The following is a 24,149-nucleotide window of genomic DNA, read 5'->3' as shown; positions in this document are numbered from 1 at the left end:
AGCTGTCAAACGCGCCTCATATAATAACCTTTTCATTCCCAGAATCATCCTGTGAACCTCCTCTCAACCCTCTCCAATGTCAGTATATTTTTTTCTTAAAAAACTGCTCACAAAACTCCATGGAATTTCACCAGTCCCTTATAAAGCCTCAACATCACCTCCCTGCTCTTAATCGCACCACCTAGTAACGGATTTTATTTAACAATATAGACTGAACAAATTGTGCTTTTTAATCCAAATTACCAAATGTCACCGGATTAGAAATATTAATTAAGTTCCAACATTATTGCATCAAATTACAAAGACATTAAAAAGAATTGCAGAATATTGTAGATAAATTTCAACACGTGATATTTTGAATTTACAAATATTTTGTATTTTAGTAGGAACATTTCAAAAAAATTTTAGAGAATTATGTTTTATTTGTCACAAAATATCTAGTAAAGCAAGGATATGAGAGCAGTGAGGAAATGCCCTAATACACATCTTTAAAAATCATTAAAAAATTTTGATAGCTGTTCCTCCTGCTCCAAATTTTTTTCTGAGTTGGGAAACCCTGTTCTAAATCACCATCCACCCCAACAAGTCAACGCTCGATACCAGGAAGGCTTCCTCCAACATTCAGGAACAATGACAAAAATTAACCCCACATTGCAAATCAAGTGGAAACTTACCAGGAGGGAAGAGTCACTGTCAATCAAACACTATTTGATAACGACAACAGCATTGCCAAGGGCAGCAAAAATACATGTCCATGCACATGGGAACAACCAAAATGATAGGCCAGATATGTAAAATCTTCCCAAAGAAATCAGTACAGAATTCTGAAGGAACTTTAATCTGCAGAATAGCAAAAATATTAAATGTTCATCAGCAATGCGATGCCAGACCAAGGTAGAGCAAGCAGTACACAGTAGTTTTAGGAGCCCTTCGTGCTTGCACTTCACCTCTGCTTCTGTAAATATATTTATAGTTAATTTGTTAAAGAAGATGCCCAGATGAGGTCATGTAGACAAAAACATTGGGGCAAGAAGGATTCTTGGGAGTACACCATATGTTGCTTTTCAGGAATTTCAGGTAATACCAGGTGTGAAACCAAGGGAATGTCACAGTAAACTGCAAAAGAGATTTGTTGGAGATTTGAGGAAATTAATCATAACAATACTTACAGAGAAAAAATGGAATGAACATGGATAGTCCATCATAACTGTAGAATGTGGATTGTAGAACAAACCATTCAACCACAATAGATGATTATTATTTCAATGAGGAAGAAAATAGACTGAAGGAATTGAAATGACATGATTTGAGATGTGTACCCAAAGGTGTACAGCAACAATTTATTCATGTGTCAAACAAAGAGAAAATGGAGGTACTGATGATATTTGTACTTAGTAATGTATTGATGGATTGAAATTCTCACTTGCTGCAACCACACAGATACTCAAACTACAATAGTATAAATTAAAATAAGCACAATGTGCCAAGGCAGGAAAAGAGAAAAGATTTGAAGCTGAGTGGCATTGTCAGCATGCTTGGAATTGTATGATTAAACTAGGCCAGTAGGAGATTGGATTTTTCTAATGTAGAGTGGGAGTATACACTTGAAGCAGATGTGAATCTTTAACAGATTTCTATGTAGTGTGCCAAAATGTTTTAACATTTTTGTTTCATAAATCAAAGTCTTCTTATAATTTAACTTTTTAATTTCTTGTACCCCAAATACTTTTAATTAACAGTTCTTGTATAGTATACCAATTGTACTCAAATAACATGCTTTGTGTGAAATATAGCACTTGTTTTTGAATTCTGCCTTATTGTGGACAGGATCGCTTGTTCTATATTCCAATACAAGACCTTCTCCAGCAGCAGTTACTATGGATGCTGTCGGAACCTTATTCCCTTTTTTATTATGATCAGTACTAAGTCTTACATTTGCTTCTTTGGGAAGATGAGGGACTTTACTTGCCAGATTAACTGTTGAAGCATTACCAAAGTTTAGCACAATCAAAAATACAGAATCCAAACCATCCAGTTCTCTCACATATGCAAAGACATCTGTATCATTCCAAATGTAACACAGCCATCCCCTGTGAAGAGGCAATTCTCTCTGGCGCAGAAAGCTAAGCTCACGATAAAGGGTCAAGGTGGAGTTCTCCTGCTTCTTTTCAACCTGTTAAGTCAATTATTCAAGAGGTTTTACACTGTGGAAGTTTAAAGCAACGTAATCAACATATGTATGAAAACAAGTCATCAAGAATATCAATAAAATTTAAAGTTTAGATAATTGTGTGAGTGATTCTTCTCTTAATTTCTGACTGAATTATCCAATCTAGTGTCCAATCCATATATAATTAAATCCTTCAAACTCTAGGAATAAAGTTCAATTTTTGTAGTTGTTTCACATGATTGGCTTTAATATAAATAATATATAAAGTTGTCTCACTTACCTGAACATTTACTGTCATATAGTTTGAATGAACGGGCAGCCAAGTTTTGTTTGCTGTACTGAAGCCAGCATTGGCACTTTTGTCCCACTGCATTGGTGAGCGTTGTGGATCTCGATTTTCAGTCTGCAGCAACAAATGGAGAAAACTTTAGCTACTTTTTCTTAGACCTTTTTTATTGTAAAAACATTTATAAACTTTGTTCATATTTTACTTCACTTAGATTTGTAGTTTATTTAGTACATACAAAGTGAAAGTCAAACAAGTCAGACGGTATGAACATCTAGATATCATGGTCCCCATTTAAAAACTGAGAAAGCTTAATGTGATTGTCAAGATTGATACAAATTTTGCATTTCCTTCTTTCACTCCTCTGAAATTTAAAAATAAGTGCACAATTTTGATGCTTCATTTGTCTTGCAGATCAATGAACTTAAGGAGTATAAGCAAAAAATTAGGTAGCTATCTGTAAGCAAGTACACCCTTGAGAAATTCTAAGCAGGGATATTGGGAGACTAGCAGATAGGTGGGTAGTCCCTGGTGTTAGCTACATGATATTTGATGGATTTAACTGACCAGTCTTAAACCTTTGTAAAGTGGCTACTAAAAATGGAATAAAGACTGCTCAAACCTACAGTATGTAGATCTGTTGCAGCCAACAAAACTGAAAATACTACACAGGCCATTTGAATTAGATTTGACTCCAATTCCAATATGTAGAAGATCATTGGTCTAACTTCTTAAATGTTTTATATAATTAATGAATATTTGAGTACTTACAGGATCAAATTTCCCAAAAGGGTCTTGAATCTCATCTTCAGGTACAACAATATTCTCCATTCCCAATTCTTCCCCATAGTAGGTGGTAGGAGTTCCAGGGAGAGTCAGCAGAAGCATATTAATAACATCAGTGTACAGTGTACCAATACGAGAAGCAATCCGTGAATGGTCATGATTTCCTACCTAAAAGTTAAAAACATTCTTTCAAATAACACCTAAGCAAATAGCCATATATTATTTGGACAATGAGTCACAATATCCAGGGTATAACAATTATCATAAATCTTTGAAACAAAAATCAATGGTAATCCTAAGATTATTCTGACCAACATTTATCTTCATTGAAACCCTTGCAAAAAATACAATTTTTTCCAATTGATCTTTTAATTTATTAAATGAGCCATCTCCAGAGATTACAACTTATTGTTGTAATTGGAGATGTTTTGAACTACAAGTACAAACAGACACCTTCAAAGCAATTTCCTCTCAAGTAAGAGAGGAAATGTACAGCAGATGAAGTATAACATTGACAAATGTAAAGTGATCCAGTGTCATGGGAAAATCAGAAGGGTAGAGTATTAGTTAAATGATGATGAGAGGGAAACATGTTTGTACCCAGAGGTCCTTGTATACCAGTCACTGAAAGCTAATTAAAGTGACAAATGGTATAGAGGTAAGCCCCGTGTTACAGCAGTTCAGGTAATGGAGATTTGTCCTTACAAAATTCGCAATTATCTGTGGTACAGAATAAAATCTCTCATGGAATCTATGTGAAGTAAAGCTCTCATTTCTTGATCACATGCAGATGATGCGGCTTCAATCACAGAAAATTCTGATGAGGACTGTTTGCCGGGAACACAAACCACACCCTTGTAATGCGGAAGTCACCTCTCTCATCCTTCAGTTCAAGAGGTTTTAAGTAGAGGAGCAAGTAAGTCTTATTACAATGACACAAGGCTTCTGCAGTGTGTCATTTTGGTTTCCTTCCCTCAGAAAGGATATACTTGACACATACTGTTCTATCATGTGAGGTGATTGGGTCAATTAGGCCAGTATTCATGAGCATTGAGAAGAATGAAATCATTTAATCATAGAAAGTTCTGTCGGGGCTCGACAGAAAAGGAAAAGGTGATAGCTGCCTCGAACAAGGGTTCCTGAAATAGAATATAGAACAGTGCAACACAGTGAAGGCTTTAGGTCAATTATGTTATGCTGATCTATATAAATCTATTCCAGCATCAATCTAACCCTTCCTATCCTCAAATCCCATTTTTTCTTACATCTATGTGGCTATCTGTAATGGATTTGTGTTAATCTTTATAACTATAGTTATAAAATATATATTTCTAAGTAAAGTAAGTATATTTCTTAGTAAACTAGTTTGTGGGCTGGATACAGGGTTGCACACAGGTTGGAGCATACTTCCAGATATACCATTGAACTAAGAAAAACAAAGTCATTCAACTGAAGTTGTTTCTTAATTGAAAACTCAAGTACTATGTGTGGTTCTTAAAAGAATTGTTGTGTACATACAGCATATTGCTGGCAGCTGTTTCAAAACGCAAGTATCATTGGAATGACCTGTGTAGACTTCACGGAGTCATATAACCACTTAAACAGAGATGAGGTCATAAGTTTATGGATGTGAAGTGACAGAAATGAAACTGAAACAGTAGTGATGTCAGATAACATGATTTCAGAGAAACCTATATCTGGAAGAGAGAGACATTTTGAAATCAGTTGGAAGAAATTGACCATCCTGTGAAAGATTTGTGCCCAATTGAACTTTTTCAGAAGGTAACCCTTTTTAAGAAGGTAATTTGAAGTATCTAATGAAGGTAGAAAATAAATGGAGATATAGTGCTAGAGGTAAAGAAAAAAAGAAAGCAAGAAAAGGAAACACCTCTGGTCCATTTTGGAACTATTGTTAAGAAACCTGGTCATATGGTAGTGAACTGTTTTTCCTTGAAGAGAAGGAGAGAACAGGAAACAATGCCAGATGCTTGTATTCAAAGAGATGAAACACATGGAAGTAAAAAAGGATTTGCTGATAAAATTAGGAAGGAATTTGAATATGTTATGTCAGAGGGTAAAGTTTCATTGGAGGAATGATCACCAAAAGTAACAGTAAAAATACTCAAGAGATAATGGGGCAGCGCAGTCACTTATGTTAGACAGTGTTTTGAAGTTTAGTAATAAGGCTGCCACAGGTGAAATTAATTTGATTTGAGGTTTGGGGTGTGATTCAGAGTTGATACCTTTGCACAAAATAATGTTGAAATCAGAATTAGTTAATGGACTTGTTAAAATAGGGATCAGATCAAGTTTACTAGTAGATGATATTTCATTATTAGGAAATTATTTGGCAGAGGGTAAAGTTGTTCCTGCAGTGAAATTAACAGATAAACCAGTCGTTGATGAATCAGAGACAGATTTAGATATATATCTGGCATGTGCAATTTTGAGGGTGATGGGGAAAAAGTACAAAATGATTTAAAAGGGTCAGAAGTCTGTGACAGTGCACAGCAGCTGCAAAAGGATTTGTCATTATCCAGAGCAAAATTAATAGAAAGGCAAAATGATCTTGCTGAAATTAGCGATAAAGCATTCTCTGACGAGGAAATTAAGAAAATGCCAGATGGATATTATTTCAAGGAAGGTTTATTAATGGAGGTCACATGAGATTCCTGCTAATGAAGAATGGGCAGTTTTATTCATCAGATTGCAGTTCCTCAAGCTTATAGGGATGAGATTGTAACCTTAGCTCATAGCACACCCTTAGGTGGGCATCTTGGGGTAAAGAAAACTACCTATAAAATTATGAAACAATTTTATTGGCCTAATTTTATAAAAGATGTTAAAACAATTTATAAGACTTGTCACATTTGTCAAGTTGTGAGGAAACCTAATCAGGGTCCACCAGTTGCTCTTTTAAAACCTATTCCTGTTTTTGGAGATCCTTTTTAAAAAGTTATTGTGGATTGTGTTGATCCATTACCCAAAAGAAAAGCTAGAAATGAGTATCAGTTGACTAGTATGTGTACATCTTTCAGGTTTCCAGAGTAATATCCACTTAGGAAAATTAAAGCAAAAACTGTGACTGGAGCTCTAGAGAAATTTTTCACTTAGTTTGGTTTGCCTAAATAAATACAGTCAGATCAGGGAAGTAACTTTATATCAGGTGTATTTAGTAGTTTATAAATTGGGAACTAAACAAATTACATCATCTGCATATCAACTAGAATCTCAAGGATCTTTGGAGAGGTTCTATTCAACTTTTAAAAACTATGATAAGGACTTATTGTTGTGAAAATGAGAAGGACTGGGATGAATATGTTCATTTACTTTTGTTTGCAGTGAGGGAATCTGTACAAGAATCATTAGGTTTTAGTCCTTTTGAATTGGTATTTGAGCATGAAGATGGGGACCTTTAATGTTGTTGGAAGAATGAGGATGTGCAGTTGAATTTGTTGGATTATGTCTCAAAGTTTAAAGACTGTTTACAGAAACTATTTAACTTAGCTGAGGAGAATTTAAAAATGGCTCAAAGTAATATGAATGTGTGGTAATGACAGGAAATCTTAAGAGAGAATTTTTAAACCAGGGAATAAAGTGTTAATTTTTTTCCAACAATTTCTAATCCTCTTAGAGCAAGACTTTCAGGATTGTATGAGATAGAATCCAACTAACGAAGGCCAACACACCATTTTCTTTCTTAACCACCCAATCAACAGGCAGCAACCTTGAGGGATTTATGGTCTTGGATTCCAATCCCTCTTTTCCTCCACACTGCTAAGAATCCTGCCATTAACCACATACTCTGCTTTCAAATCCAACCTAATAAGGTACATCATTCATTCTGGCACTTCTCTGCCAAATCTGGATCCTGTCTATATCCTGTTGTCCTCTACAACAACCTTCTGCACTATCTACCACACCTCCTCCCATCTGCAAACATACTGTCCCACCTTTACACTTTTTTGTCCAAGTCATTTGTAAAAATTACAAAGAGCAGGGATCCCAGAACAAATCCCTGTAGAATTGACCTCCAGGCAGAATATGCACCCATCTATGAGAAGAATCTTCTTCTCTCTGAGTCCTTTTCCACAGAGGGCCAAGACACTGAACTTACTTAATAATGAAATTGATTTCTAGAAACAAAAGGCATCAGGGCATATGGGAATAGAGCTTGTTAAAGTAAATTGGTCATGAATGTGTTGAATGGTGGAGCAGGTTGGAAGAACTCAATGGTTCTTTCCTGCTCTCACTTTTCTACAAAGGCATCTGTTAAAAAAGAGATAGAAAGTGCTAATCTAATGGAATCTGATTTAATGAAAATAACATACCAAGATATATTACTTTTGATGCTTATGATAAAGATCATTCGCTATTTGATACAAAAAATTTAAAGGCATACCACCCAGTTTGGCCATTTTCCTGCAGGCATGTTGCGCATCCAATAATCCACAATTTTAAATATTCCATTTCCTGACATGTCTTTGTAGAGATCAATAAGGTAAAAATTGAAGGGAAAATCAGCTTCCTGCTGTATTGGCGTTCCATAGTACATCATGGTCTTACAAAGTTCTTCATTGTCATAGGATTCAGTCATCATAAATCTGCAGACATGACATGGTAAAAGAAAATTTCATATTCTGACAAGAAATCAATGAATACCGTTATAAGGCAAACAGTGAAATGGTGAGGAACTCGTTAGGTCAAGCAGCAATCAAGGGCAGAAAAAGTCAATGCTTCATCCCAGGGCACATTATTGAGTCCACACCACAGTTAACAGGCAAGTGACCAAAGGGCACAACTGGATGGAAAGTACAAATGCAGTGGTGTTGCTTCGTGTATTTGTTCCATAATCAGCTGAAGGTGAATCAGCGACATTCAGTGAGGGATGGTTCAGTGATCGTTGGATCAGTACCAGTGCCTGAGATAATGGCCAGCGGTGGCTTTTCCAAATCAAGGAATCACTCCAGAAATAGTTCTGTCGCTAATCCCAGAAAATAACCCAGAATGAAAATCTGACCACAAAAATACAAGAGACAGCACTGGTGCAGCACATCAGGAGAAAATGATTAATTGTAGACTTGAATAAGTTGATAGCTATCATGTGCTAACCAACTAATATAGGCTTCAACTGCTTTTAACAAGATGGTTTACTTGCTACGGTAGCAATTACAAGAGTTAACTCCAAATCTGCACGAGTTTAGTTCAGGTGGAAGAATAACTGATTGAAAAAACTCCAAGCCCCATCTACTCTCAGAAGGCAGCCCTCTCAATCAAATATTTTCATTTGTCCCTGAGCCTAAGAATTTCTCTGTCAATGCTCTGACGTGGTTGATTGGGTTTTCTGAATGCTGAAAACCCAAGCTATAGAATGGAAGTGACAGCTCCCTTTACCCTTTGGACAAGGAGGAACAGGAGTGTTTCTCCCCTATCCACCAAGTCCTCCTCCCATCAGAACCTCTGACTCTCCATTATCTGATGCCACCCCACCTCCGTGTTGGGCTGCAATTTCCTCCAAAAGTTCCTCCTGTCTAGGGGTTCCCAATGACATCACCCTATCACTTCATCTTCCCTTCTTTCAATATTTTACTTGACTTCAGATACCTTCAACCTTTCCTCTTCAGTATTCCTCCCCCACTGTAACTTACCTCCTGTTCTACTCTGTGTGCTCATCACTTTCAAGTTTCTTCAACTGTTGCAACACCTAGCTAATCCAATCTCCAGAAGCTATGAAATGGAATCAAATCCTGCCTTATTATTAAGCAGCAAGACCAGAGGTGAGCTATTGTCCTGATATCTTGCTCCCTTGCACTTATAAACCCCAGATTTTTGCTGTTTGGCTAACAAATAAAGCCTTCTCTGGATGGCGAATGAATATTAAACCATTAATGCACTTTGGATCCCAGTTTTAGCACTGACCTGTAACTTTGCAAATGCAATAAACACTGTTAATGAGAAGCAACACACAAGTTGCTAGAGAAACACAGCAGATCAGGCAATATGAATGGAAGGCAATAGACAGATGACACTTCGGGCTGAAAGTCAGGAGTGGCAACAGGGCAGAAGCCCAAATAAAAGGGTGGGGGGAGAACAAGCTGCAGGTGATGGGTGAATGCAGGAGGCAGTGCTCCGTGCCTCACTCTTTACTATCTGTCATTGCTGTTCCACTGTTACTGAGAATTCGTGATTGTGTTTTGATTGTGAATTTGTAAAAGGAAATTGACATTGGGAAGAAAAGGCTAATTAATTAGTTATGCTCTGAATCAATGGCCTCTTGGGTTAAATAAAATACACTAATCATCAGCTCTGGAGGTGACGAGCCAGACACTCCACAGCAGCACCGAAAGAATGTTGCATGAAGGGATGTTTACTTTATTGTTCCACTGATTCCAGAAAATAAGGTGAATTTTATGTCAACAAGGCCCAGAGTATCTTCTAGTAACCTAACAAACATCCTTATTAATGCTACCACTACCAACAGACTGACAACGTACCCATTGTCGTTCATTAGCTCTGCTATCCCAATTATCTTGAACTATCTTGTGACTCACCTCTATGCATGTCAAGGAGTTTGAACATATTAGCATATAGGTGCAAGTCATTTGTTACCTGTATCTGCCTGGTTCTGTGCCAAATTCATTTAAAACATGTCGCCAGCTCCGTACAATGTCGTGCATTCCCACCTGTGTGTCTGTGTAGTCATGATGTAGCTCATTATATGATGTGATATTATTCTGGAAATTTAAATGTAAAAGTATCATTAATACAATTGTCAAAGTATCATATACAAGTCATGAATAACACAATGGAAACACGCTGTAGATGCTGGAATCTGGAGAAAAAAAACCAAACTGCCAGAGAAATTCAGCAGATAACGCAGCATTTATGAAAGGAATTAGAGACCCTGCACGAGGACTGAGAGTGGAGAGGAAAACAGCTGGTATAATGGGAAGAGGGATAGGAATGAGACAGGGACCTGTACTTAGAACAAGAAAGAAAAGCCAATTGCGGGAGAGATAAGGATGGAGTTGGGAGGCAGAGGCAGGTGGGCGTTAGGTGAAAGCAGATGATGAAAGAAAGGAGAGATAGAGCCAGAAATGGGAGAGAAGGAGAAAGTGAATGATGGAGGCAGCAGGACAGTGATAGGGGGGATCACAAAGGCTACCAGTGCTGAGATCTGATAAGTAAAGAAGGTGATAATGGGAACCATCAAGGAAGAGTTGAAGGTCAAATGGATACAGTGAGTGAAATGTATAGACAGTTAGTGTATGCAACCAGGAGGGGGAATGGCAACAAAAATGGGAGGACTGCAGGGGGATCAGCCTGAAATTGGAAAATTCAATGGTCCTTCCTTCCAGAACCAATTTCAAATCCAAGCAGTCTCTTTCCTGGGGTCTAATGAGTGTTTACCATTTTTGATCAAGCTTGTTAAAATTGAAATAGACTATATTAAAATATTTTCATAATCAGTCATTGAGAGCCCATGGAGCACTCCAGTCAGTTCCATTTTCCTCCTTGTGGTTTCAGCAGGTTTGCTTTGTAATTTTTAGCATCTCAAATTTCTCTACATTCATTGAACCAGAGCTGTCCAGTTGAGTCATCAGGTCATGGAAGAGATTCAGTAGGCTATGACTTTACAGATAGGAATGGAATACAAGTTCTGCTGTTGTTGATGGATGATCTCAAGCCCCTTTCACACTTGGGTCCCACTAAAATGGGTTAGGAATGGGGTTTGGCTTTTCACCCTTGACCACTTCTAACTGGGACACTGAACTTTTTCAGACTTGCAAGGAGCCACCCCCAGGGTTAGGACTGTTCTACCTTCTACTGGTGACATCATGACATATCGAGTGATGGTGAACCTGCCCTAAATCCTGATCAATGTATATATGTATATATTTGAACAAAATTAATCAGGCTTAATTAGAATATAATTAAGCTTTATGTACAGAACAGAATTAGCCCTTCAGCCCCCTGTTGTTGTGCCGACTTATATAAACTTTTATAAGGGACCATGGAAAGTGCTAGCAATAAATAGCAAGACAATTTTTAAACAGGATGGGAAAGTTGGTAGCGCTGTAGTGCACAATTTATACAGTGTGGCAAAGTTTGTAGCATTGGAAAGTTTGTAGCGTTATAGCGCACAATTTATACAGCGTGGGAAAGTTGGTAGCACGATTGCATACAATTTATAAAGACCGTGGGAAAAAGCGATGGCGTACCTGCCCTCCCAGAATTCCATGTGGGAGAGAAAGGGCTCCATGCACGGAACATTCATGGAGGGGTTTTTCTGAAGCATGGCATTCTGGTAAGTCAGTTCTGCCATTGCTTTTTCCCCATGGTCTTTATAAATTGTGCGCTATAGCGCTACCAACTTTCCCACGCTGCTTAAAAATTGTCCGCTATTGCTATTTATTTCCCTCTCTCTCTCTCCCACTGCAACTTTCCCATGGCAAAGTTTATACCTTCATTTTAATTTTGTCTTCCTTCACGTTCCTGGATGAAAACTTGGGTCATTTCAATCCTACAATGCAATTGCCCATTTTACACTTGTCTTATTGCAACGCCGACGTCTGCAGGTGCCGGGGATTGTACTAGGGGTTGAAGACAGGCAGTCGATCCCCAGTGTGAGATGACGTCATTTGACGCCAGTGTTGAGCTGAATTTGCTTTCACAGAAGACGCTTTAAAGGCTGATTGATGGTTAATTCCTGGGATCACTTACAAGTGTGAAAAGGGCAACAGAAGAGAAGGCCACAACCCATTGTGCAGGTACAGAAAAAAGTCCATATGCCTGGTTCAATAACCCAAAAAAAGAGCCGTTATTGGATTGGATCGTGGTTCCACCTGAAATACAGTTGAAACGATATTAAAAATGTATTTTCAATAGATTTCTAAGGATGAACAAGGCCAAAACATATGTGTTAATGTAGCAATATCAGATCTGTCACAAGTAAGGTTAATATTAGAAAAGATACAAGCCAGGTTATCTTTGGACATGTGAACATGATGCACCACTTTGAATTGGATTAATGAATGTCAGGCACGTATTGAAGATGTATTCACCAGTTTAAGAATCTTGTCCCATAGATCCTCTGATAAGGTTCTTCCAAGTTCCATTTCCCAAGCCTTTTTAATCTCATTGTGAAGTACTGGGCATAATTTCAATAATCTATCATATATAATTCTAATTAATCCTTTCTGCGAAGGATTCAATTGAAAAATATCATCAACTAGATCAGGTGGATATACAAATGGAAAGTTCGGTAATATTGTTTTTAAGAAATTTCTAATCTGTAAATATCTAAAATAAATGAATATTTGGCAAGTCATATTTAGGCAACCCTTCTTATGTGCTACTAATAACCATGCTCATCCTGTGGGTCCTTCTCAAGTCCCAGGTAAAGTTACGGTAGTTGCTATGGAGGGAGGTCTCACTTTAATGAGCAGAGTGTTCATGGAATGCCACTGATCTTACATCAGTTTTAAATCAAGTGTCAGGTAACTCACTGGATTCTGGGTTAAGTTGACTTGAGGCTCATTTCTTAGACTTTGAGCTTCCAAAAGATATTTGATTGCATCCACCCGGAAGCCATCAACTCCTTTCTTCAACCAAAATCTTAATACATTCTAGAAATAACAAAACAGTGAAATACAAACAAATTAGATACATTTTGAAAAAAATACCAAATGAAAATGGATCCATCAATTCTGCACTCGACAGTCAAGAGTTAGTTACGTGGCTTAATACCAAAAGGGCAAGAAACCAAAATCACAAAAAAACTTATTTGATAAATTCATCCTCATCATTGTTTGCAAACTCAATGCAGATAATTTGAGGAAATTATCATGTAATTATAGGTATTCGATGAAACCCTACAATTGGAGTCCCAATTCAGAACCCCAACATGTTACTCCCAGTGATCAATAAGTTAAAACCAAGTATCTGCATTCCAGTGTAGACTGTTCAGTAAGGCAAATAACAAGGAAAGAGCTAATAATCAATTTACTTTAGTGAAGGCAGTCAACACTTGACCAACAGTGTTGGCACAGTGATGTCCGAAATATACCACATGATAAACAAAACTCTTAAACATACATTCACATACACTACACCACCCCCTCTTTGAAAGTGCCCAACATAAAAATATATATGCCAAATCATATAATTGGCTAATTTTACATAAATAGTACTTTTTTTTCTGTCAACTATACATTCCAAATTATCATCTAAATTTAGCAACTCTGCAGTAAGGAGGATCCAGATTTAGACTCCAACCTATTTAAATTTAAATCCTCATGTAAATAATTTTGTGGTCAAAAATTAGAGCAGGAAATTAGAAGTGCATAAAAGTGAATAGAAATCTTGTACAATTAATTCATACTCTTTTTTTCATTTCTATCTCAGATCATGATCTGAAAAAGAAAACATCAATGTTCATCTGAACCAGACAAACAAACACTTCAATTAGTGGAACTGGAGAATTTGTATAGATTTCAATTGGACACCTAAAGAAATCCAGGTTAAAAACAAATTTAATATCCACAGAATCTATGAGAAAGTTTGATTCTATAATTAAATTGTGCATTCCAATGTACATTTTAAAATATTATCTTCAATAATGTAGGAACAGTGATCCATTATTTATGTGAATAACAAATGACGAATTAAATCATGGAGATGTAAAAAAAAACTAAAGACTATTTACTTTCATTTCTTCTTGCACATCAGCATTTCTGTAATTCAAATCAGGTTGTTCCTTCAAGAATTGATGCAAGTAACACTGTCCTCGTACCTCATCATACTGCCATGCAGAATATCCAAAAATGCTAACCTGAAAGATAAAATTGAAAGTTACGGATTTTTTGCCAAAAATAAATTGCAGTCTAATGGATGATAATCCACTATTTTAACCTTTAAAAGATGTAATGATATTTTATTTAAAATTAAGAATTAATCAAGAATTTTCATTATTTCTGATGTCTTGGTTTGATTTTGACTATTGCAGAAACAAACACTTGTTAGGATTGTGAGCATTAATTAACCAATGGCCATTTGACTCTTTGCTCGTTGCACACAAAATTCATGTTGTTTTTTTCATTCCATCCAGTTTTACACTTTGCCAGAAATACCAGTTGCTTTTCCACAAGTAAGCTGATAGCCATGTTCACTCACTTACGTTACTTTGTCTGCGGGAACTTTTCCATCTTTTTTCCCCCGTCATCTAGCCTTTCTCTATTCAAATCTTTTTTCTCAATAAACACATTTTCTAAAAATTGCATAAAAGCTTTCCCTCTCATACTCATAGTAAAATCATAAAATCAATACCTAAGAATGGCCCAAATTATTTTTCTCCGTAATACTGGACACTGGATTCTAGCTTAGAAATTGCAGGGGCCCTGGCAGAAATATTTAAAATATCCTTAGTCATAGGTGAGGTGCTGGAGGATTGGAGGGTAGCTCATGTTGCTTGGTTGTTTAAAAAAGGCTTCAAAATTAACCCAGGAAATTATAGGCCAGTCAGCCTGATGTCAGTTATCAGTAAATTAATGCATGGTGATCTAATATACAAGTACAGTATTTGGATAGCCAGATTAGGCAGAGCCAATGTGGTTTTGTGTGCAGTAGGTCGTAATTAACCAATCTTGTAGAGTTTTTCAGGGTTACCAGTGAAGTTAATGAAGATAAGACTGTGAATGTTGTCTACATGGACTTTAGGAAGGCCTTTGACAAGGTTCCACATTGGAGGTCGGTCATGAATGTTCTGATGCTCAGTATGTATGGTAAAGTAGTGAACTGGATTTAACAAAAGAATCGTAGTGACTGATTGCTTCTCAGACTGGAAGCCTGTGACTAGTGGTGTGCCTTAGGGATTGGTGCTGGGACCATTGTTGTTTGTCATCTGTATCAATGACGTGGATGATAATGTAGTAAATTGGATCAGCAAGTTTGCAAATGACACAAAGATTGGAGGCGTCGTGGATAGCAAGGAAGGCTGTGTAGAGGGATCTGAACCAGCTGGAAAAATGGGCTGAAAAATAGCAGATGGAATTTCTTTTCTTTTTAAAATATTTTTATTGAGTTTAACCTATATACTTGTCTACAAATTTTTTAAGAAATGGCAGATGAAATTTAATGTAGACAAATGTGAAGTGTAACATTTTGGAAGGGCAAACCAAGGTAAGACATACAGTACACGGTAATTGGTAGGGCACTGAGAAGTGCAGTAGAACGGAGGGTTCTAGGAATACAGGTACATAATTCCCTGAAAGCAGCATCACAGGTGGATAGGGTTGTAAAGAGACCTTTTGACATATTGCCCTTCATGAATCAAAATATTGAGTATAGGTGTCTGGATGTTATGGTAAAGTATAAGATATTGTGTGCAGTTTTGGACACCTAACTACAGGAAAGATATCAGTAAGATTGAAATAGTACAGAGAAGATTTACTAGAATGTTGTTGGGGTTTCAGGAACTGAGTTAAAGGGAAAGCTTAAACAGATTAGGTCTTTATTCCCCAGAGCATAGAAGAATGAGGAGAAATTTAATAGAGGCTTACAAAATTATGAGGTGTATAGATAGAGTAAATGCAAGTAGGCTTATACCACTGAAGTGAGGTGAGATACAAACCAGAGGATGTAGGTTAAGGGTGAAAGGGTAAAGATTTAAAGGGAACCTTAAGAGGAACCTCTGCACACAGAGTGGTGGGAGTGTGAAATGACTGCCAGCTTAAGTGGTGAGTGCACGCTCAATTTTCACACTTAAGAAAAATTTGGACAGGTACACGGATGCGAGGAGAATGGAATGCTATGAACTGGGTGCAGTTCAATGAAACTAGACAGAACAATAGTTTGGTAAAGACTAGGAGGGCCACAGAGCCCATTTTCTGTGCTGTAATGTTCTATGGTTCTATGGATAGACAATTTTGTTAGGCAGATCTTACATCAAATTGTTATAATAACTAGATTTAGATTGAATTATTTTCATATCTGCTGAGATAAAGTGGAAAAACTTTCTTTTATGTGTCAAAGGTTAGGAAAGAATTTCCACACTCCAGAGTCATCTTGTATAAAAGAAAGGAAGATTTCAGACTTGCTCTCCAATTTATATTAGCATTGACAAGTTAGGTACAGAGAGGTTTGGCATTATTACCCAGTTGTTGGGGATAATAGTTTTGTTCATCTTGGATTTACAGTCTACCCAGATGTAGTAATCGGTGTATTTTCCAGTTCGGTTCCGGCTAAGTTGAAACCAACGGTGTTTGTTGCTGGTGTGATTTGGAATGAAGTCCATTATAAGCTTCAGACCTTGCCAAAAGTATATGAAGAAAAATGTCAGTAAATTTTTCAATTACATACAATTCATTTATCATTGACCTCCATTCCACACTATAAAGTATTCAAAATGGAAATAATGAAATTATCCACAAACATGAAGCCATCTTATTTGAATATGACATCCTTTAGGAAAGGAAATTAAACATCCCTAACTAACCTAGTGTGTATGTGCCACCAACTGTGATCGTCTCGTAAATGTCTTCTGATCTGACCTTGATAGCCATTCAGTTTAGCGGGTAGATCATTAAGAATGAGCAATAAATCTGGTTGAATTGCTGTTCCTGTAACTTTGGAGTTTTGTTGCAGGAAGGTAACCTAACAATCACTAAGCCAAAGAGCTAGTTAGCAGCCACCTGCTTGTAACAGATGTAATATACAAAACCGCTGCACTCTGGCTCAAAGTACATGCCACGTCCCTTACTTAGAAAATGAATAGTGGGTTGACCTATATTTTAAATTTACACAGACAGCACAGTAAAATGCCCTTCAGGCCCACAAGCCTATGCCCACCAAATTCACCAATTAACCTACAATCCCTGTACCATTTTGAAGGGTGGGAGGAAACCCACACAGACACAGGGAGAATGTGTAAAATCCTTACAGACAATCCACGAACCCCGGTCACTGGCACTAACCATGCTACTCAGCTTCCTCTGTTGTTAATACAGGTCAGATGTTCCATGAGTTGATCTGCATTATTGCTGCATCTGGATGATCGACCAGTTCTAACATAAAACTGAATTCCTGCTCTAGAGTCCTCATTTAAGTTGTAAAACATGTCAAGCTGTGCAAAATATTCAGCAACTCTGCAGAAGGAGCACCATGGCATTGCACCAAATGGGTCTGTCCAACCCCAGGTTAGTTAACTGAAATGTCCCCAACACACACAGTTAAATCAACCAATGAATTCAATTACATACAATTCATTTATCATTGACCTCCATTCCACACTATAAAGTATTCAAAATGGAAATAATGAAATTATCCACAAACATGAAGCCATCTTATTTGAATATGACATCCTTTAGGAAAGGAAATTAAACATCCCTAACTAACCTAGTGTGTATGTGTTCACGGATCACTACCTCCTAACTGTGAATTTCATCAACAGGAAGGCCAGAAGGTGGCAGGAGAACATGGAATTGGAACACAAAATTGATGAACCTGGAAAACCCTGAGGAACATGAAGAATGGAGAATTTTGAAACCCTTTGTTAATTCTCCAATGGGGAAGTAATGAAAGCAAACATACATGTGGTCAGAATCCTTAGAATGGTTTAGAGAGCAATAAGAGTGAAAGGGAATTGTTTCAACCAGAAAAGCATGAAGAATCTGCTTCAACTGCAGGTGATAGGAGTAGATGATGGGGAGAAGGACAAAGAGGTTGGGAGCCAGCAAACCTCACTATTTGCCTTGGAATTCTCAAATATCTTTTTCCAGTCCAAGATGAGGCATTATGCTTCTTTTTCCAAATGGTTCATGATTCTGTGATCAGAATGAAGAACATAGCTCAGTAACGCCTTGCATTCAGACGTAAGGATTTTAAAATCCTCTCATACCAGACCATACAACTTGAAGGCCACAGATTGTATAACCATCCCCCACCCCTTAAAATTTGTATGCAACAGTAAGTGGGAGAACCTGGACCATTCATATACTCTGGCAGACTTGGTCTATCATTCCTTTAAGACTAACAACACTTCTAGAAGTGACAAATAAAGACAAAGTTGCACTCGCCTACATGGGACTGAATCAACTCCGATCACTTGATGTATAAAACTGCTATTCTTCGTCTTCTTATCAATTCCTTGGGATTGAGTATGATGAAATTCCACTCTGCTTTCATGGGTGGCCAATGAGGAATCACAGAGCTTTTCACAGATGAGGGTGGTGGTAGCCAATGGGGTGGGTGGGTAGCAGAACGTCGAGCACTATCAGGCTGAGTACACCTCAGGGCTGTGTACTGAGCCACTCCTGTTCATGCTTCTGACCCACAATTGCAATGCCAGATCCATCTCCAACAGAGTTTGCACATGACATGACAGTTGGCCTCATCAGCAACAACGAGTCGAAATAGAGAAGAGGTGAAAGATCTCATGAAATGGTGTGAGAATAACAACCTGAGTCTCAATGTAGACATGACAAAGGAGAAGATTGTGAACTTCGGGAATACTAGGGATGACTACTCTCCACTGTACATTAATAGCTCAGTAGCAGAGAGAGTAGGGGGCACCAAGTTCCTCGGAGTCCACGTAAGAAGTGAGCTAACCTTAAACACATAACATTTCCTCATTGACAGGAGGAGGCAGACAAGGCTACCAGCCACCATCCTGTCAACCCTACAGGAGTTCTATCGAGAGTGATCTGGCTGGGTGCCTCAATATATGGTACAGTTGCTGAGGAACATCAGATCAAGATCAATCCATAGGTCCCTAAAAACAGCAGAGAAGATCGTTGGGGTTGCCTTCACTCCTATTGCCGTGTTGTCTAGGAAAGTTTCCAAAATCAATATATTGAGGGTCCTTTGAAAGAAAAACACTGGACATCCTCTTGGGGAACTACATAGGACAGGAGACTGATGTGCCTGAAAGGGTGTACTTTGACCATTGCACTATTAGTTTTAAAATAATTATGGAGAAAGAGTAGATTGGTCCACAAATTAGATGGGGCAAAACGTTGGAGGCATGAAGCAGAAACTTGTATGTTGATTGGAAGGGATGTTTACAGATAGCATGAGTTCTGGTATATCATATCCCTGTTTGGGTGAAGGACAAGGCCAGCAAGTTTAGGAAACACTGATTGACAAGAGATAGTGAGGGACTAGTCAGGAAAAAGGGAGACGTACATCTGGATAAAGTAGGTCCTTCTGTGAGTGTAAGAGGTGTTGGGGTATATTTGGGAGAAAAAAAAAGATTAAAAGTGATTCAAGGTGAGTTTGGCTGAAAGATCTGTTCCATGCTGAACCAATGTATTACTTTAGACGATTAAGCATTATTTCATGTGCTGCCTATATCCCCCTTCTCATGGATGGTGGACTTTAGTTTGCTGCTGGACAATAGGAACCAATCAAAGATAAAAGGGCGGCCAAAAAGAATGCACAAACTTTCTTTCATCTAGTCTCACCTCTGTCATGCACAGCTTTTAATAGGCTGTCAAACTCTTCCATTGTTCCAAATAGTGGATCAATATCTTCAAAATCTTCTACGTCATATCCAAAATCTTTCATTGGAGACTTGTACACAGGACTTAACCAAATAGCTTTGATGTTTAATTCCACAAAGTAATCCAACTTTTCTTTAATTCCTATTAGTAGCAGACAAACAATATCTCATTATATATCAATTTTAGACAATTGATGTAGATTCTGGATAGCATTTTCCAAAATAAAACAAAGACTTTGTATTCATGCACAGATGCACAATGGATTCTTCAATCCCAGATAAAATAGTCCTGAAACCTTCTCAGCTGCTGTGCAAGTAAAGTTGGATATTTTTTGTATTGTGCATTACTCTTTCTTATATTTTCAACATTTCTGAATTTAACTGCTCCACCATTGGCAATCATAATTTTCATCCTTTAGCAAATATTTCTCATTCCTCCTTTAAAATATTCATTAAAGTCTTTCTTCAGTTAAGTTTTTGTGTCAACTGCCTTTTAGATTAAGATGCCTTTATTATCAGGGATACAAAATACACAAAATGTGTTTTCCTTTGTTGGCCCTGTAAAGAGGTGCCACTACTCCAGTGCAACTGTCTGGATGAGTAAGCAAGGCAAAAGAGAGTCTCTTCTGTGATATTGAGCATTCATAGATCCCCACCACCTCCTCTGCTCCATAATCTCCATAGCCACATGGCTTCCTGTCCATTCCCACAGTGATCCTAAGCTTGAGGCATCTGTCACCCTTCTCAGCCACTGGTTCTGAATCCCTGAAATGAGTAGGAAGCTGTCAAAGCCCAAGCCCCTTTGGGAGCCATTCTCACCATTTGTACCCTTACAAATCCTGGTTCCGATACCAGGTTGCCAGAAGCTGGTAGTCAGCAACTTGGAGCTTGATGTGAGGCCATTAAGTCCCATGCTGTGGTCCCCTATACTGTAAATCCTAGGCTTCTCCTTTTTGGCCTCAAGTGGGGGCTCTCTGCTCTGGTGCCTATCAATGATCCACTGCAATCCTCGTGGTCTAAGCTGCTGAGCCTGAACTCCAGACTCCATGGGATTTCAATGAAAACTGCCAACCGCATCCTTCAACAGGCAGTTTAAACCTGAACAAGCCTGTGTGGCGGGAGAGCCAGGCAGTGGGACCACGCAGAGGAGCACTGAACATTGCAACTCCACTCCTTTCAGGTCTGTACGAGCAGCTGTGCCACTAGTTTCATCTTACACCTTACGTAAGGTAGCTAAAGGATGTGAACCAAAGGGATTTGAAATTGTAACTTGCACAGTATATAAAATATCTCCACACTGGCTCAGATTGACTTTTCATGCAACCTTTTGAGCATTTGTCAAGAATCCTGACCCTAGACACAACAATTTATTTACACTTTTGCCTTAGAGAAATGAGAAAGAGTATCAGGTGCTATCAAGTAAAGATAAGGTTGGTTTAAGTACCAATGTTTCTCATCTACAGAACGGAATCTGAATCAGAATTTATTGTCATGAACAAGTCATGAAATTTGGTGTTTTGCAACAAAATCATAGTGAAAACATACAGATTATAACCATCTTATGACATTAATATAAAAATATAATGACAATAATACTGGATGAAAAGTAAGGCAGTGTCTTTGATTCATTGATTATTCAGGAATCTGATGGCAGCAGGGAAGAAGCTGTCCTGTTCCCTTTTCCCTGATGGTAGCAGAGTGAACTGATCTCATTATTAAGCAAAAATATTATTCAATATTGTCACTTTTGGTCTCAAAGAGGTCAGATCAAATGAAAATAAATAATACTGAAAATATTCGAGCTTTTTTCGAGAAGAATTCAGATATATAATTTTCATTATAATTAGGGGGACTGTCCAAACTGTCTAAACAAAAAATTGTCACAACAGCATTGTCTACATAAGCAGAAGTAATCTCTTTGTCTATAATTTTCAACATCCTACTGGATCGTTTATAAGGTGCGAAGGTCTGAGAAATTAATAATCTGAATAATTAATTGGTCAATGTAATTTTCATTTGCACCAATAATAATTAATGTGAAGTTAATTTTTTGTAGATCCTATAACACTTAAGCGATGAATATAGACTTTGCACTCTTAAGGTTTTTGGATTTTAGCCACACAGCTGTTTTGCCATAGCCATAAACCTCGTAATGCAAGTGATTCTTGTACATGGTAGACAAATTATGTCCCTCCCCAAGTAATGTCAGGAGCTATTCAGCAGCAGTATTAATAGCAGGGCCACTATGTCATTCTTGTAAATACCGCATGTTAGTGTTGAGGGGAGAAGGTGGTACAGTATTTGAATGTTAGATCTCAGCATTGATTAATTTTGATGGTTTGTGGTTGACAGAACACTTTACAAAAAGCAGTGCAAGAGAGTAGAGGTGATGATGAGAGAGTGGGTCTTGACAGAGTTAGACTGAAAATCCTGATCCTTGTTGCATAATTTTATGACTATACACTTGAGGCTATTGTAATATTGCAACACTGCATCCATGCTATAGGGACTGATCATTTGTTTTAGCTCTGATTATTTCCTCATCCACTGCCATTTAACTACAGTAATAGCTTTACAGCAGGAAAGGGTCCATTGGCCCACCTGTCTATGCTAACAAAGTTGTCCATCTCAACTAGTCCCATTTGTTTGTACTTAGACTGGTTCTCTCCAAATTTTCCTATCCGAGGACCTGTTAAGCATTGCAATGATACCCACCTCTGATACTTTTGGAAGCTCATTCCACATACTCACCATAGTCTCTATGTAAAAAGGTACCCATTGGATCCTTTTTCAATCTTTCCAATCCTTCTTTAAATCTCTGGCCTACAGTGTTCTCTATATCTCGTGATTTTACGTAGCACTAATAAGGTCCCTCTTTACTCTCCAGGAAGACAAGTCCCAGCCTATCAAGTCTCACCTTTTATTATCTTAATGGTCTCTTGGCTCTTTGTGGAAAGAAGCCTTTCTACTCCCCTCCAACCCATTTTTCAAGATTTTTTAGACCCACATGAGGCAATCACAATCGTTTGTCAAATTCTCTCGGATGAATTCAAACACCACTGTAGTTTCAAAAATGGCAATTTTGAACTGGTACAAGCTGCCCATAATATTAGAGACTTGATAATGCACTGACATAACAAACAGAGCACTGAAATCCATGTTAAAAGTTATTGTATACATCCACCTTTCAAAGAGGCACAGGCATTTCTACATTGTGATCCTTGCATCCATATTCCAGTACTTTCCAGATTTTAACATTTTATTTTTAAAAGGTAATTATATGCTCCAAATCAATTTCTTAGTTGGTGGTCTATTTGTCGCCAGAACCAACAATTTTGCATAATAAATGTAAAATAAGTTTACTTTATATCCAAGAAGTATTGCAACTTACCATTCAAGTCCCCAATACCATTTCCATCAGAGTCTTTGAAGGATCTTGGATAGATTTGATAGATTGGACTGGCTTGCCACCAGTCCAGACATTTAGGAGACACTGCAATAATGCTGATAGTACAGGCTATCAGAACTAAAGTGACTGCAAGAGTAAGCCAGAAAATAATCTCTCTGGGCACCTTGTAACACATTTGGCTTGAATAATGGAGTAGGATGTCCTTGGGCATTCCAGCATAGGGTCCTGAATTATGGTGAATTTTGTCACAATTTACTGCATAGTCAGTCTCCTCTGTTCGCTCAGCAATATCAACGGATTCATTCAAATTGTTAGGTTTTCTTTCCTGGTCTTCATCTTCTTCAAAGACTTGATTAACATTACCCTCTACCTCTTTCAGATCCATATTTATAAGATTTGTTTGATTTATCTCTGAAGACATCATAAGAGCTGCTCTGTGTACACACTTCCTACACTTCGTTGTTGCAAGTTTGAACAGGGTGGTGTAAGTATCGTACTTTATGAAAACATTTTGTACCTTGGACTTTAGATCATGAACATATGAAGTTATCATGCAAATAGAATAGAAATCATTAACTATGTGAAAATGGCGTGGTTCTCCAAAAGTAGTACAAAATTACTGAAGAAACTCAGCTGATCTCTCAGGAAGTAAAAGGCAGTCAACTTTTCAGATCTGAACCCTTAATCAGGAATGTGGAAAAACAGTCTGAATAAAAAAGGTGGAGGGAGGAATGGGAAGGGAGGAGTACAGGATAACAGGTTGAAGGTGGATGAAGGTGGTAATAGGTGGATACATGTGGAGGGGGGCAGAAAAGAAAGAAGCTGAGAAATGACCAGGCAGAGGGCAGAAGGGTAGCTCTGAAATGAGAAGGAAAAGAAGGGAGTGGAGAGATGGAGGAAGAGACAGAGATGGGTTGGGAAAGAGAGAGAATGGGGAAGGGGGTTACTGTAATTGGAGAAGTCATTATTGGCGCCATCTGTTTGGAGACGGAATATAAAA

The 24,149-nt window shown here is 37.8% G+C and overlaps 2 protein-coding genes across 2 annotated transcripts in view; one reads left to right on the top strand and one right to left on the bottom strand.

Annotated features, from left to right (window-relative positions):
* Nucleotides 1–20,156, top strand: part of prepl (prolyl endopeptidase like) — a 102,252-nt gene extending 82,096 nt beyond the window's left edge. Inside the window, exons 15-17 of the transcript XR_011355629.1 lie at nt 4,033–4,158; nt 13,650–13,764; nt 17,692–20,156. The gene's annotated coding sequence lies outside the window, so the exon portion shown is untranslated. The remainder of the gene's footprint in view (nt 1–4,032; nt 4,159–13,649; nt 13,765–17,691) is intronic.
* Nucleotides 391–23,619, bottom strand: slc3a1 (solute carrier family 3 member 1). Its single transcript, XM_069931086.1, has 10 exons — nt 23,132–23,619; nt 19,703–19,882; nt 16,396–16,550; nt 13,951–14,076; nt 12,752–12,871; nt 9,852–9,976; nt 7,645–7,846; nt 3,228–3,410; nt 2,451–2,573; nt 391–2,173 (listed from the first exon to the last, which is right to left on the bottom strand). The coding sequence occupies exons 1-10, from the start codon at nt 23,571–23,573 to the stop codon at nt 1,733–1,735; spliced, it is 2,097 nt and encodes a 698-aa protein (XP_069787187.1). The 5' UTR covers nt 23,574–23,619; the 3' UTR covers nt 391–1,732.
* Between the last annotated feature and the right edge of the window lie 530 nt (nt 23,620–24,149).

Source organism: Narcine bancroftii, chromosome 4 (assembly GCF_036971445.1).
Source record: "Narcine bancroftii isolate sNarBan1 chromosome 4, sNarBan1.hap1, whole genome shotgun sequence".
Lineage (NCBI taxonomy): Eukaryota > Metazoa > Chordata > Chondrichthyes > Torpediniformes > Narcinidae > Narcine > Narcine bancroftii.
This window is presented reverse-complemented; position numbering and strand designations above follow the sequence as displayed.